The sequence below is a fragment of the Heloderma suspectum genome, chromosome 1 (genome assembly GCF_057233095.1).
Source record: "Heloderma suspectum isolate Gila_16-S chromosome 1, 16-S_ref, whole genome shotgun sequence".
Taxonomy (NCBI): domain Eukaryota; kingdom Metazoa; phylum Chordata; class Lepidosauria; order Squamata; family Helodermatidae; genus Heloderma; species Heloderma suspectum.
The window spans coordinates 364,957,968-364,974,419 of NC_139458.1; the positions used below are offsets into that span (position 1 = coordinate 364,957,968).

Here is a 16,452-nt window from a genome sequence, read left to right on the forward strand (position 1 = left end):
CAAACTTATTTTAATATAGCCATAAAATAAGTTGTTTTGTAAGAAGTTTGAATTTTACCTTAATATTTACACATAAAATGTCACTTATTTCAATCAGACCTGATTAAAACTGAGCAAATTCTGAACACTGAAGTAGTCGTTAATCTTACGTAGAGACAATAACTTGTTTTAATTTGTTATTAAATCAGACAACAACAAAAAGATCCGGAAAACAGATGTGGATTAATCAGATCTGACCAAAGATAACAAAAGCAAATGGCAGTGTGAAGGAAAATCTTACAAGGAAATGATCTGGAAAGGGTGTTTGTAAGGGTAAAGGTTCAACAGGGAAAGCCTTCAACTATGATTTGGAGGAAAGCCAATACAAGGTGGTGGTACTGGCTGCACCAGAGTGGGTAGCTTCCTCTGTTCTGATCAGAACACCGAGTGAATGCTTCTCACCCTATATTGCAGCCAAACTGAAGAATTACCTTAGCGTTTGGATCTCCTGCTGGCTCTAAAACTAGAGGGTTGTCCTGATCAGTGACCAAGCAGGGCGTAGTTATTTCCTGGAAAAAGCAACAGACAATTCTGGTGTGGCCTATTTCTGGCTCACAGGTAACTGGATTCTAAGAAATGCTCAGCCCTTGCACATTGGAGACAACGTTAATAGTAACTAGCTACATACCTTGGTCAGTGACCATACCAGATACAATGGATGTATAAACCTACTGACACCGTAACTTTAGTGTAACAAGACTGGGCTGCTAGATGCCAATCTAAGATGGGAAGTTCCCACAACTTAGTGAGTGTATGAAATGAGACAAACCCTGTATGCAACGCAGAATTTCTATACCACAGGGCTGGTAAGGTTGTTCCTTGAGAACATCAGCAACTGCATCTGCAACGGTGAACTTCAGCCCACTGAGTGTTTGCAGGAAAGACTTGTTATTTTATGTAGATCCTTCCTAGCCTGACAAGAATCCTTCTGTGGGTACATTCTATATTACATATCTTGGCAGCCAGGTAACAACGAAAAGAGAAAATAAACATTCATTAGCTATTTCTTCTACACATTAAGGCTGGCTAAATCCTGGTTACTTGGGTGTGCTTATCACATCTTATGGAGAAGTCTCCATGCTATGCAAATACCACTGGACTCCAGTATCATTAAAAAAAATGTGGTGGGCCTTCAAATCTCAATATTACTTGAATATGGAAAACTTCCACATTTTTTTATCCAAAGAAAGCAATGGAACATACTGTTATATTACTACTAGATATCAAGACTGTCCAGGTACAAAGACTGATGAGTGTTTACTAAAACATTGTGGAAAGGTGTGATCATTACTGGGAAAATAATGGAATTAGAGTTGGAATATTTTGAGAATAAACCAAGAACAGGCTTTAGTTTCTCTAGATAGGAAGACACAACAGGGAATATTTGGAAAAGATATAGGAGAAGGGAAGAAAATGGATAGTGGTATGAGTGGCTAAGCAAATGCAACAGTGACACCATACAATTCTGGGAAGAAGTGGATCAAGGCAAAAGGCTATTTCCTATGTTCACGGATTAGGCAAAACCAAGACAAAGACAAACAACATTTAACATCAAGTAATGCTATTATTTATTGCCATTGCCTGTGATTAGAAACAAAAATATTTGAAATCATCATTAGTTATATGCCTTGTAGAAGTAGTTTCTAAAATAGTTCAAAGTTGCAGTTTAAACCATCCACAGATTGATTGCTGTTTCTCAAAGGTTCTATTGTTCTAGTGTATTCTGCATATTGTGTTACAACGAAGGAGCTAAAACCTTTGCAGATAAATGCATATTTATGCAGTAAGCACTTTGGAAACAACTTTCAAAATGTGAATTCAACACTTACATTATCTTTGGCATTTGCAGTGGATCCAGAGAAATTTAAGGGGCAATGCACCACATGGAAAGCCTGGCATTTCACACATAATTTCTAGCACTGCATTAAATTGTGTGACTACAATATTTTCTCATTAGACAGCAGTACCACCAATCATTTTTCCTGCTATGAAGATCTTCCCACTGTCTTTATTCAATCTTCTTATTTATTTAAAATATTTACTGGCTGCCTTTCAGGGCAGGAGCATCTTACAGATGCTTACTTGGGAGTAGATCCAACTGCAAACAATGTGACTGAGTAAAAATAGTACAGAACAGGCTGTACAACTACTGACATTGATAGAAATATAAATACCTGAAAATATGTCTGCAAAAATAATTATTCCTTGCATAGGTATACAAGGAGTTTGGATTGTTTCTTCTGTTATCTGCACAGATAGTAACATGCAGAATGGTACACTTTAAGCAGTAATCTCATTTGTGAATGGCTCTTATTCACTCAAATTAAATTCATAACTCTGGAAATATGTTATACAATATTTGAATATAGATATTATTTTAAATCTCCTTGCACATTTAAAAACCTTGGTAGTCACTGGACCACCTGAAAGGCTTTGGACTCAGCATATCTGTGCCCAAGATTTTATTATTCGTATCAACCAATACAGGCAAAGGCAGGGTTAACCTTACAAAAAATGGTAATCCTAATCCCACTGAAGCCAGTGGCAAGTGTCCATCAACTTCAGAATTGCAACCTCTAAGGTTCTGTCAAACCTGAAGCGCCATGTCATTTTTAGCCATCCTTAATGCTTTAAGTTATTCAGAAATAAAATACAAGTGCATATTTTCATACATTAATTGCATTTCCTGCATAATGCAGTATTTTCTATTTGTATAGGAGATGAGGGACATAGTAATAAGCAATTAGTGTAAAACTGTACACTAAAATAAGAAAAAATGGAATCACAGATACTTGAATCTTAAGTGAACATTACTATGTGGTAGGATTCAACATTCAGTTTCTTTAATAAAACAACAACAACGTTTAACTCTCCTGAAATATCTATACCACTGAATGGAGTGGAATAATTTCTTCTATGTTTTTAATTCTGTTGGTCACCTTGAACATTTTTTTTAATAGAAAGGTGGGATAGAAATATTTATAATAAATGAGCTCTGAACCATAACAGGAGTAAAGTAAAAAAACCCTAAACATTTTAGTGAAGTAAAAATCACAATTTCCATAAACTATTCAAAACAATCAATTCAACACAAGTACGTAACATTCAACTTCCAAGTTCTCAATCAAGAAGTTGTACACAATTCCAAAAAGCCTGATTTAAGAGGACATACCTGTTGCCTATTACTAGGCATATATGGAAGCATAGTTGAAACATGAAACATTATTTCATAGTCTTTGTAGGTAGTATAAAGGGAATGAGTTCCAGTTGAATCAGCTGAAAATAAATTCCAAAAGTGAGTCACTCAATATAGACATTATATAGACACATTTAAGCAAATACAACACTTAACTTCCATGTTAAGTCCTCCTCAGCCCATACATCCTATTGCCTGGGGTTTCCAACGTGATGCCCATGGATCATCACTTGGCACACGTCAGACCCCCTACCCCTCCTGAATTGTATTTTCTTAAGTTTTTTTATTAATTATTTTAAAACAGTAACACTGGCATTTCGCAAAGCAAAGTACTGCCTTTCAGCATCACCTTTATTTGAATTCAAAAGTGGTTTTGTGTTTTGGAGCTCAGTCCTCACCTCTGTCTTGTACTTATGTTCTTGGGCAAATTATTTTTCTTTTAGTCTCACCAGTTTGCCTTCTGAGAAATGAATGTTTTGTTATTGGTCATGATTATCATGTCACATTTACAAAAGGGCAAGCCCACCCCATAGTAGCCATTTTGTGAGAGCACTCATGACACTCTCAAAATTCCAAAGGAGCCCACTGATCCAAAAAGGTTGGGGACCCTTCATTTAACTGGGTGCCCAACTGAACATCTGCAGCAAGTAAAAATTACCTGTTACTAATTAGCTGCAGGCCCTTCACTGAGACAGAGCACTCACACAGCAGCCACCTACAAAATCCATTATTCCTAGCCAAGGAAACATGATGTTTGCTGTCGCTGCTGTGTCTGGTCTCTCTAGAGTAGAATGGGGAATGCTTTTTCCTATAAAGGGCCATTGATCCATGGGAGAAAGCCAATCAGGTTCCAGACCCAGAGCCCAAAGCTACTGCATAACTTTTTCTTTCTGTGCCACCCCAACCGTTCTCTACTCCCACCACCACCACCACTCTGTCTCTCATACACACAAGCATAACAGAAGAGAAAGTGATTCCCAGAGGGCCAGTCCAGAGAGCCAGAGTGGGTCTGCAGCATCTGGAGAGCTGGATGATGCTGAGGGCTGCATGAAATCAGGCCAAGGGCATCATGTGGCCATTGCACTGCAGGTTCTCCACCCTAGTTCTAGAGTGATCCTGCCCTGGGGGCACCCCTAGCTCAGAAAGAGTAAAAAGGAGTGCAATACAGATGCTCCTTCTGAAGTCTTCCTAAGTGTCATGAGACAGAGCACCCTCAGCTTAGGGGTAGCCCTTCCCAGTTCCATTTCTGTCTTTTTGGCTTTATGACCTGCAGTCTTAGTACTGTGCTGCTTCCTCAGGTTGGCACTAACAGCAGCTACTTACAAACGGGTGGGGAGGAGCCAAGGTCCCAAGTTGATGGGTGTATATTGTATGATCAGCCCTCTATTTGCAAGTCTGATATAACCTTTTCGGACAATTCTTGAATTTATGAACAAGGGAGAAAGACTCTGCATATACAGAAGGTATTTTAGCAAAATAACAATCTCTCACTGTTGAATTTTACTTTTACTGTATTTTGTTACTGAAACTTACTTTTATTGTCTAGTTGAGCTCGGTATTTACTGAAGCCTTTCAGCCGTACTCTCTGACCTAGAAGGTCAAGGAATTCTTCAAAAGCAGGTCCTGCTGTCTCATTGTTATACATCTCTTCCTCAGTGCTTTGGCCTGCTTTGCAATATAGGATCCCAATCTTGTGCTGAAAACTTAGCTGAAATTAGGAAAATAGGTTAACAGAAGAAATTCTGCACAAGACAGGGCCCTTAGGATTAAAAACCACTTAGAGCAGGGGTCCCCAATGCACAGGCACCTCCAATGGTGCCTGGAATGGCACTCCCTGCTGCCTTCAAAAACATTTTTTAATAAAAAATTGAAAAATGTTAAGGCCCCAGCCAGGTTCTCCTTCCTGTACCTGAACCTGCCACTAATCAGCTGTTTAGCAGGCAGGAAGCGAAAGAAAGGCAAAGGGGTAGAGGGGAGAGAAATAGCAAGGCTAGAGGCTAAGAGAAACAGTGAGGTAAAGAGGTGGGGACAGATAGTGAGGCTAGAGCCTGGAAGTGGAGAGAAACAGAAAGATAAAGGGGTGAGTGGTAGAGAAAGAGCAAGGCTAGGGGCTAGGAAGGGAGAGAAAGAAGGCAAGGGATGGGGGAGAAATAGTGAGGAAAGGGAGGCTAGAGAAATAATGAGGCTAAGGCTGATAGATGAGAGAGAGGGCACACACAAACGGGAAAGGTCTATGTGGACTGAAGAAGATTGGGCAGCCCAGGAAGCAACTTTCCATTTCTCCCTTCATTCCAGCCTCTAGCCTTGCTATTTCTCTCCCTCCCCCTGCCCTGTACCTCTTGACTAGACAGGCCCCCATGGTAGCCATTATGTGACTAGCCATATCCTTCATGGGATCCATTTTGTGGTGGTGCCCACAGTAGTTTCTCAATTTCCGAAATGTGCCCACAGATCCAAAAAGGTTGGGCTGCCCTGCCTTACAGCTATTTTTTGTTATTATAATCTGCAAGTTAGGAATATCTTAGTTATTAAAATGAAAAAGTACAGGATGGTCCAAAAATTATACACTTTTAGCTGAAGTGCAGTGAGCAAATTATTATTATTATTTACATTTCTATACCGCCCAATTGTCTAAGCTCTCTGGGCGGTTTACAGAAGTTATTGTTGTACATTAACTTGGAAACGCTTTTCATTTTACAATCTGCATATCTGAACCTTTCCAAAATGACAGCTGATACCAATTTTGGCACACTAATTTCTCTTCTCTCTCTTTAGAACCTGCTTCACACGATCCCCATGGCTTAAACAAGGTGGCACGTGGCACGTGCTGGGCACCAACTGCCTAATTATCCACCTGGGCGCAGCTTGTCATGTTTATTTTATTTATTAAATTTATTAATCGCGCATCTGGCTGGTCACCCAGCCACTCTGGGTGATGTACAACAAAACAGTTAAAACAATAAAATTCTACATTAAAAACGTCATAAAAAATACACTAACCCACCCATGTTGCCCAAACCCAGGCAGCGTGGCTTGTTGGAGGGGGAAAACAACCCTCAAATAACCCATGGTTATTAGGTTATTTGAGGGTTGTTTCCCCCTCCAAGAAGCTATGTCACCCAGGTTCGGATGGCACAATAAGCCACAGCCAGGTGGGTAATTAGGCAAATAGTGCCCGGCACATGCCATGGCTTAAACAAGCCACCGTGGCTACTTTAAGCTGTGATAATTGTGCAAACTGGGTATTATCCAGAATGTGCACTACCAATGTCTGTAGTAGAGAGAAAAAAATCATTGGGTGTTGGTGTGACAGATACTTCCACATAGTCCCTACCCACACTATAACCTATGGATTTGTGTCTTTATTCTCTTGAGAGTGACAAGAGAATAAGCCTAGTGAGATTGTCACTGAAGTGAATGTGATGTGCAATTTTTGGATCATCTTGTACACTGAAGTACAGTCAACATCCACTATGCAAATGGATTAGTTTATCTTTAAAAAGGTAAAGGTGTCCCCAACCAGTCGTGTCCGACTCTAGGGTACGGTGCTTATCTCCGTTTCTAAGCCGAAGAGCCAGCGCTGTCCGAAGACGCTTCCGTGGTCATGTGGCCAGCATGACTGAACACCGAGGTGCACGGAACGCTGTTACCTTTCCCGCCGAGGCGGTACCTATTTATCTACTTGCAATGTCTTGCTTTCGAACTGCTAGGTTGGCAGAAGCTGGGACTGAAGACGGGAGCTCACTCCGTCACGCAGCACTCGGGTCTCGAACTGCTGACCTGCCGACCTTCCAGTCTGCAGTTCAGCATCTTAACCACTAAGCCACTGCGGTCTATCTTTACCACAATGTAAACTGATTTGGGCAGATTTAAGAGGTGAGCATACGCAAAAGTTTCAGCTACTGCTGTCATCTGGGCAAATGAACCCCTAGTTCGTTCACTGTAAGCAGCCATCCGTTAAGAAGATGAAGTGCAAATAGAAACAACTGTATATGGCAGATGCCACTACTTGAAATCCCCAGAATATTTGACAATTATTACACAGATTAGTTACTCTTGCATTAAGAATACTTCTTGCAATTAAGAATATATCTCCAACTTAAGTTTCAGCTATTTGAAGTTTGACAGATAGACTCCTCTTTGCAGTAATATAATTCATTCTCCCTATTTTCCTCATTATGTGAAGCATATTGGAAAAATAGTTTGTAAAAGTTCCATTCCCATTTAAAAAACAATAATGTTCCTTGTTTGTTGCCAAATTCATCCTCCTTATTTCTGACAGTCATGACAAGTTAAATAGTCTATAACATGTATGTAGTGCCAACTGTTGATAATGAATGGTGATTATTTTCTTGTCATAGCTATTGACTCACTCTTACTACTCTTCAACCTTAATCATGATTTCAGGCATTATCAAAGTAGGGTGACTCCAGTGGTCATACATTAATTCTATTCACACTTTCTCCAGCTATTGAAGCTTCACAACGTGACAAAAAATTGTTATACTGCCTTTAGCCTATGTACATTAATCTATGTACAAGGCTCACAATCACACTTACTGAGAAATCAAAACACAACCTTTGACTATAGAACAAAAGCTATGAGATACTGAGCCAGTGTAGTGTATTGTATAGAACATTACTCTTAGGACTGAAGAGATCTGGGTAAAGATTCCAGCTAAACTATGAAGTTAACTAGGGCTGACTGGCCCATGATCACCCACCTGCCAGGGCAGTTGTGAGGATAAAATGGGATAGCCCAATATATGGTGCCCTGAGCTCCTTGGAGGAAGGCCAAGATACAAATGTGATGAATAAATAATTATTCCATAGATCAAGAAAGCTAGTTAAACTGGCGGTCTTGCTTTTACATATTGTATCCACCCATGCATGCATGCACACACACAGTTTTTATTTCAAATGAGTAAATACGTCTTTTAATTTTGCAGATAAGTAGATATGCTGTATGAAACCAGATAATCTCACCATTTTGAATTTGAAGTATATGTTCATTTAATTGTGCATGCAGTGTTAACTTATTCGATAGTCCCAATTAGAATTTCAGCTGTTTGAGCCAGCAAATATACCACATCACTAGGTGATGTGGTATATTATTCACCATTATGAATAAGATGTGTTAATTATGATGAAAAAAGAAAAAAATAGAAAAGTTGAAAGACTTGCAAACCAATGATTGTCTGCTTTTATGCACTCTATGTCTCCCCAATACAGAGTGTTTACTTATTAAACTACAAAATTCTCCTAGTGCAAGAAGTCCACTCTCTGTTAAGTTCCTTAGGAATCTCATTTACTTATCACTATTGAAAATCTTAAATTCCCCAAACAGGTTGGATTGCAGATTCAGGTTTATGACAACGAAATACTGCAATAAGACAACACATAGGCACACAAGTTCAGGTAGAGCATACAATACGTACCCCTTGTTCATCCAGTTTAAGCAGCTGTTCAGAGACTTTGGGAGAGTTGGAAGCTTGCCTCAGGCACTGAATGCTCAGTTCTGGTATTACATATTCGAAGACTTCTTTAAGAGGCAAGCCACGTGTTGTGCCATGTCTAGCAGTAGATGGAATGGCATCTTCTAAAATGGCTCCTCTCAATGTTGTAAGCTACAGTGAGAGTGGAAGTCTTGTTGAATATTTATAATTCTAACACAATCTTCAGTAACTAAAAAGGGAGACACACTTATGCTTAATTCATTGCGGTGTTGGGCAAAAGAAATGGAGCAAAACAAAATTAAACAGAACACAAATACATTTAAAAAGTAGATAAAATAAGTAGAAAGTTTTAAAAATCTAAAACAAGTCTATACTGAAATGTTGGTAAATAGTACTTAGTGTTAACCCTTCTGATGCTCAGTATCACAGGTGGTATATTTTCAGCAATAATACTTGCATGATGAATTTATCATAAAACCACTTCACTACCCTCAATTTTCAATTCCCAGAGAAATTTTAAATCAGGGGCAGGGAACTCATGGGTCTGCAGATGTTGTTGAACCCCAGCTCCCATTAACCCCAGTCAGCATGACCAATGGTCAGGGATGTTCGACACTGTAGCAAAACAATATATGGAGGGCCACAGGTTCCTCACACATGCCTTAAACAAATTGTATCAACTATATCAGTCAGTCAAACCATCTGGAAAAATGTATCTTTAACTCTGTGTGCCTCAGCCAGTGTAAGATTTAAGAACAAGAATTTTTACAAATATTCACCTTAACGGCCATGCTAAGTTGTCATTCCCTTGATCCATTAATAAAAGGAAAAAGACTGAGCTGAAATCTAGCTTATTTTTATTTATTTACCAAGATTTATGAATCACTACATTAAAACATTTCTAAGCAATATACAAACAATGCATAATAAAACTGTGAAAAAAAGCTTGTTGAAACAAATATGTTTTCAGTAGATGCTGAAAACCCCAAAGGCTCAGTGTCTGTCTAATTTGTGCTGGGAGGGAATTCCAGTGGGTGGCTGCGAAGACATTAAAGGCTATCATGGACAACACATTTCTAGACCATCATGGACAACGCTTTCGGTATCTTAGGCACCACCAGTAGAGTATCTCCTGATGAGCACAGGCAGGTGGGGCATCAGGCGGTCTCTTAGATAACCTGGTCCCCTAGTTGATATTTAGTTGAATTTTTACCATGAGAAGCCAGATTTAAATATGTACTTTGTCAAATCTATCTAAGAAAGTACATTAAATGTGATTAGCATTGCTCCGTTTACTTCAGATGCCATTATTTTTTAACCTTTAACACAATGCCAGTCCTTTTTCATCAATACGCTGGCCTGCTATGCTTTACATAGTTAGAACATTGAACAGCTAGAATTTCCAAGATCACAAATACCTAACATTTCAAATATTTTATTAAAGAGGAACCGTATGTCATAAACCTTCTTTCCCTTTCCCCTCTGAAATTTTTCGAAGCATTCTTCCTCCAAACTCTCTTCCCAAGCCAGCTTATATTTCTATAATCTGCTTCTGTCAAGCATGTGCAGCCATACTTATCTTCTGCCTGTTTGCTGCCTCTATACTCTCATGCTCACCATCTGTTTGTCTTTGAAAAGTGCACCATTCCCTCCAGGTCCATTCCTTAGTAGCTTATAACTGAGGGGGAAATGAATTTCTGAAATACGAACTGCTAGGTTCCAGTGTGTTTTGATTATTCAAAAGCCACCCAAATTCCTTCTGTAAGCCTACTTCCAACTCAACATACAGTGCGGGAAGTGCAGCTATCAACCCACTGAACTTTTAAGAGGAGTCAGACAACTTGAAAATGACACACATGGAGAACGTAATAAAAGGTGTCTCCAGATGGAGGGCTCCTAGCACTACCAATTAAAAGCCATTGTGCAGCTATTCCAGCTTTTCCTTCTTATGATTTTTAACATAATTTTTCTGGTAAGAAAAATAAGACAATAAACATGGGAAGGTTAGAAACTGAAGACAATTATGACTGCCCCCCTCCCCCCCATTCAGTGTTTAAGGCAAAATGTTTGCAGAATAAAAGCCTCATTTGGAAGCATCCAAAATGAATAGCTACTGCAAAACTGAGAAGGCATTTTAGCAAATATTATCAGAGGTGAGCACAGAAAGGCAGAGGAACTCTAGCAGGTGAAAACTAACTGGAGAACAGACTTGGCAACAAGAAACAGAAGTGTCATTCACCGCGATGCTCTAGTCATCTCCTCACAGATGGGAGTGGAATCAAGGATGGGCCAGCTACCCCAGGCACAGGACCATGTCATGAAAATCATGGTTATGCTGCATAAAAGGTGGTGGGGGATGAGGGAGATTGTGGGTGATTGGAGTAGTTGGAATATGAAGTTATTCCCCCCTCCCCAGAAAAGTGTGTGTGCGTGTTGTACCAAAGGGTTTTGTCTGAACGTTAAAATTCTCAAGGATCGTATAACAGATGGGGTTTGTTGGAAATATCACCAATTAGAGCTCATTTGCCCAAATTAATCTCCTTTTCTACTCTTTATATTAATAGAAGTGACTACTTCCTACCCCAGCAGCAGGTAACTCTAAAACCTGGGCACACAAGAACACATTAACTACGTATACAAGGTCTACGCTTACAGATGCCAAGACTAAGGAGAAGAGGGCTACCCTCTCTATCTGAAATGATCAAGCATTTCCAGACTGTCAAACAAAAAAAAGAACATGCATCACTTTTAATAACAGAGGAAGAGGTCATTCACTTTTCCCATCTGCCCAAAGTACAGAACACATCAGTGTACAGATATAGTACACATAGCTCATTTACACCAAACCACTAACCAAGAAGGAAGCAAATAATCACTTATTATTCCATGGCTTTGTTTTAAGAAGCTTCACCCTCAGATCCCTTGACAGTTTAAAAACGTTTTGAGATGAATAACACTGGACTCACATCCATTTCAGATTTAGACATTGATGTAACTACTCTATGAGGCAAGTCAGAGAGCAGGTTCATACAATACTTGTATGTACATGTGAATAGTTCCAGCCTGTCCTCAGGAACGCATGGGCACATACTAATGTGCAGAAAGATATGGTCAGGCCAGCAGCAGTTTTCATGACTGCAGTAGCACCTTCTCCAGCCACCCCACATCATGAGGACTACTGCTAGCCATATGCCTGCAATTGGACAGTTTACTCAATAGGCCGGTTCGCATGATCAAAATAAGCCACCATGGCTTATTTAAATTGTGGCGTGTGCTGGGTGCAATTGTTGTGTTGTCCAAATCCAAGTAGCATGACTTGTTCGAGGGGGAAACAACTCTCCAATAACTCTACAACAGCCCATGGGTTACTAGAGGGTTGCTTTCCCTTCCAAGAAGCCATTCCATCTGGGCAGTGATTGTGAAAATCACACACCACACGTGCAGCAATTTAAATAAGCCATGGTGGCTTAAATAAGCCAATAGGCTTATACAAGTCACCATGGTTTATTTTGACTGTGCAAACCAGGTTAATGGGTTAGTTCACATGATCGCCACAGCCTACTGTGATTTATTTAAGCCACGGAGGGTTGCAGTGCATGTAGGCAGCCATTTTAAATATTCAGCCCCAGGTGGGGGGTTGCCTCATTTGTTGTGTCGTGCGAACCCGGGTGGCAGGAGTCATTTGAGGGTTAAATAACCCTCAAACAACCCTACAACCGACCATGTCAAACAGACCATGGTTTGTTTGAGGGTTGTTTAACCCTCAAACATCCCCTGCTGCCTGGGTTTGGACCACATAAGAACATAAGAAGAGCCATGCTGAATCAGACCAAGGGTTTGAAAGGGCAATTTGGCGCCTACAGGCATCACCGCTCGTGGCTTAAATAAGTCACAGTGGGTATATGGTGGTCATGCAAACCAGGTTCTCCACACAACTGCCTACATAAGCAAAAATAGAAGTTAGATGTGGCATGAAAATGTGGATTTATTATTTCTCTTTTACCACCCCAATTCTGGAGCACTGCGAAAATCCTACCTCACTTGTTCTGAACACTACACGATAGTTGAACTGTGAACCTTCTTTTTCCTTTGCATCTTCTAACTTCTCCCTTCGGATGCTGACTGCTACTGGTCCTAAATTTTCATCTGTTCCAAAGTAGTTTTGATGCTCTGTAGTACATAAATAGGAGAAAACAATAAAGAAACATTAAGCTGACAGATTCCTCCTTATTCCTCAGATAAATGTCATTAGTTGAGATTCGAAATCCCTTCCTTGCCATTTATTTTATACCCTTATTATGTCCGATGAGCAGGGAGAATTTCACACCAAAAGTATGATGAGTCTATTCAGGATAGGACATCTGTTCAACATAAATTAATGTTTTGCTGAAAACAGACAGCAAATTTAATGACGAAGAAGGCACTTTGATCCAGCGGAGGCCATTTTTGCTGATTCCCCTTCGTTGGGAGTCCTTCTGTACAGCATGGTGAAAATCACCTCTCTCCCTGTTTCACTGACAGAGCCTCCGCTGGATCAAAAAGCCTCCCATCAGTGGAGGGACGATATTGAATACAACCCACGGAGATTACCATATAGGAGAATCACTCTGGAGCACCAGGACATGTTGTCATTTGTACATTGGATGACAGAGACATTGAGAATCTGTTGAAAAAAGATTTCACACACATTTAACAATGGCAAGCCGGATTTTCCTAAAACAAGATCTCCTGCCCTTCCAAATCATTCTACAATCATTTCAATGGTATTAGGAGGGAACTGCTTCTGTTTTACAGGAAACAAAGAACGCAGGCATTTGTAAATGCAAAATCCAATCAAAGTTAAACATATTTACATCTCATTTATTTCAATGGAAGTGAGTTAACTATTACTCCCATTTAAGTCAGTGGTATTTAAATGTGCCTATCTTTGCCTGGATTGTGAATAAGTAAATTAGGCACTTTCAAATATTGTATGTCAGTATATTTTTAATCCCATTGAGTTCTATTGCCATCTGATACTTCTTTAATTTTTAATACAATTGTATTAGTATAGTTTATCAAATCTCCAGCAAACGAGATCGTTACCTTGTCGTGGTGCTGGAGCTTGAGCACCTCAATGACGTCATGAGCTAAACTGTGAAGGGACACCCAAGACGGGAAGGTCATGGCAGAGAGGTCAGACTAAATACGATCCCTGGGGAAGGAAATGGCAACCCACCCGAGTATTCTTGCCATGAAAACTAAATGGATCAGTACAACCACAGATATGTCGGTATACCATCGGAAGATGGGACTCCCAGGTCGGAAGATGGTCAAAATGCTACCGGGGAGGAACAGAGGATAAGTTCAACTAGCCCCAGATGTGATGACACAGCTAGCTCAAAGCCGAAAGGACGGCTAGCAACCAATGGTGCTGGTGGTGAACGACGAATCCGATGTTCTAAACATCAACACAGCATAGGAACCTGGAATGTAAGATCTATGAGCCAGGGCAAATTGGATGTGGTTATTGGAGAGATGTCAAGATTAAATATAGACATTTTGGGTGTCAGTGAACTGAAATGGACTGGAATGGGCCACTTCACATCAAATGACCACCAGATCTACTACTGTGGACAAGAGGACCACAGAAGAAATCGAGTAGCCTTCATAATTAATAATAAAGTGGCTAAAGCAGTGCTTGGATACGATCCAAAAAATGACAGAATGATCTCAATTCAAATTCAGGGTAAGCCATTTAACATCACAGTGATCCAAATATACGCCCCAACCAGATGCTGAAGAAGCAGAAGTAGATCAGTTCTATGAGGATCTGCAGCACCTACTGGATAGTACGCCAAAAAAAAGATGTTATTTTCATTACAGGAGACTGGAATGCTAAGGTGGGTAGTCAAACGACACCTGGAATTACAGGCAAGCATGGTCTGGGAGAACAAAATGAAGCAGGACATAGGCTGATAGAATTTTGCCAAGACAATTCACTGTGCATAACAAACACTCTTCCAACAAACTAAGAGACGACTTTATACATGGACTTCACCAGACGGTCGACACTGAAATCAGATTGACTACATCCTTTGTAGCCAAAGGTGGCAGACATCTATGCAGTCGGTAAAAACAAGACCTGGAGCTGATTGTAGTTCAGATCACGAACTTCTTATTGCACAATTTAGAATCAGACTAAAGAGAATAGGGAAGACCCACAGATCAGCTAGATATGAGCTCACTAATATTCCTAATGAATATGCAGTGGAGGTGAAGAATAGATTTAAGGGACTAGATTTAGTAGATAGGGTCCCGGAAGAACTATGGACAGAAGTTCGCAACATTGTTCAGGAGGCGGCAAGAAAAAACGTCCCAAAGAAAAAGAAAACCAAGAAGGCAAGATGGCTGTCTGCTGAGACACTGGAAGCAGCCCCAAAAAGAAGGAAAGCAAAAGGCAACGGTGATAGGGGGAGATATGCCCAATTAAATGCAAAATTCCAGAGGTTAGCCAGAAGAGATAAGGAATTATTTTCAAACAAGCAATGCGCGGAAGCGGAAGAAGATAATAGAATAGGAAGGACAAGAGACCTCTTCCAGAAAATTAGGAACATCAGAGGTAAATTCCAGGCAAAAATGGGTGTGATCAAAAACAAAGATGGCAAGGACCTAATACAAGCAGAAGAGATCAAGAAAAGGTGGCAAGAATATACGGAAGATCTGTATAGGAAGGATAATAATATCGGGGATAGATTTGACGGTGTGGTCCGTGAGCTAGAGCCAGACATCCTGAAGAGTGAGGTGGAATGGGCCTTAAGAAGCATTGCTAATAACAAGGCAGCAGGAGATGATGGTATCCCAGCTGAACTGTTTAAAATCTTGCAAGATGATGCTGTCAAGGTGATGCATGCCACATGCCAGCAAATTTGGAAAACACAAGAATGGTCAACAGATTGGAAAAAATCAACTTATATCCCCATACCAAAAAAGGGAAGCACCAAAGAATGTTCAAACTATCAAACAGTGGCACTGATTTCACATGCCAGTAAGGTAATGCTCCAGATCTTGCAAGGTAGACTCCAGCAATTCATGGAACAAGAATTGCCAGATGAACAAGCTGGGTTTAGAAAAGGCGAGGAACTAGAGACCAAATTGCCAATATCCGCTGGATAATGGAGAAAGCCAGGGAGTTTCAGAATAACATCTATTTCTGTTTTATTGACTATTCTAAAGCCTTTGACTGTGTGGATCATCACAAATTGTGGCAAGTTCTTGGGGGTATGGGGATACCACGTCATCTTGTCTGCCTCCTGAGGAATCTGTATAATGACCAAGTAGCGACTGTAAGAACAGACCACGGAACAGCGGGCTGGTTTAAGATTGGGAAAGGAGTATGGCAGGGTTGTATACTCACACCCTACCTATTCAACCTGTATGCAGAACACATCATGCGACGTGCTGGACTTGATGAAGCCAAGGCTGGAGTTGAAATCGCTGGAAGAAACATTAACCATCTCAGATATGCAGATGATACCACTTTGATGGCTGAAAGCGAGGAGGAGCTGAGGAACCTTATGACGAAGGTGAAAAAAGAAAGTGCAAAAGCTGGGTTGCAGTTAAACCTCAAAAAAACCAAGATTATGGCAACAAGCTTGATTGATAACTGGCAAACAGAGGGAGAAAATGTGGAGGCAGTGACAGACTTTGTCTTTCTAGGCGCGAAGATTACTGCAGATGCTGACTGCAGCCAGGAAATCAGAAGATGTTTACTTCTTGGGAG

General features: G+C 40.3%; 1 protein-coding gene across 4 annotated transcripts in view; it reads right to left on the reverse strand.

Annotated features, from left to right (window-relative positions):
- SIPA1L2 (signal induced proliferation associated 1 like 2) overlaps positions 1–16,452 on the reverse strand; it is a 118,736-nt gene that overhangs the window by 56,174 nt on the left and 46,110 nt on the right. For 2 of the 4 annotated variants that reach the window (XM_084828134.1, XM_084828133.1), the window contains exons 3-7: positions 12,727–12,860; positions 8,673–8,861; positions 4,769–4,943; positions 3,212–3,315; positions 471–548 (exon numbers count right to left, since the gene is read on the reverse strand). In XM_084828134.1, the coding sequence (XP_084684260.1) occupies positions 471–548; positions 3,212–3,315; positions 4,769–4,943; positions 8,673–8,861; positions 12,727–12,860 (680 nt within the window). The remainder of the gene's footprint in view (positions 1–470; positions 549–3,211; positions 3,316–4,768; positions 4,944–8,672; positions 8,862–12,726; positions 12,861–16,452) is intronic. The other 2 variants (XM_084828136.1, XM_084828135.1) reach the window with 1 other exon arrangement.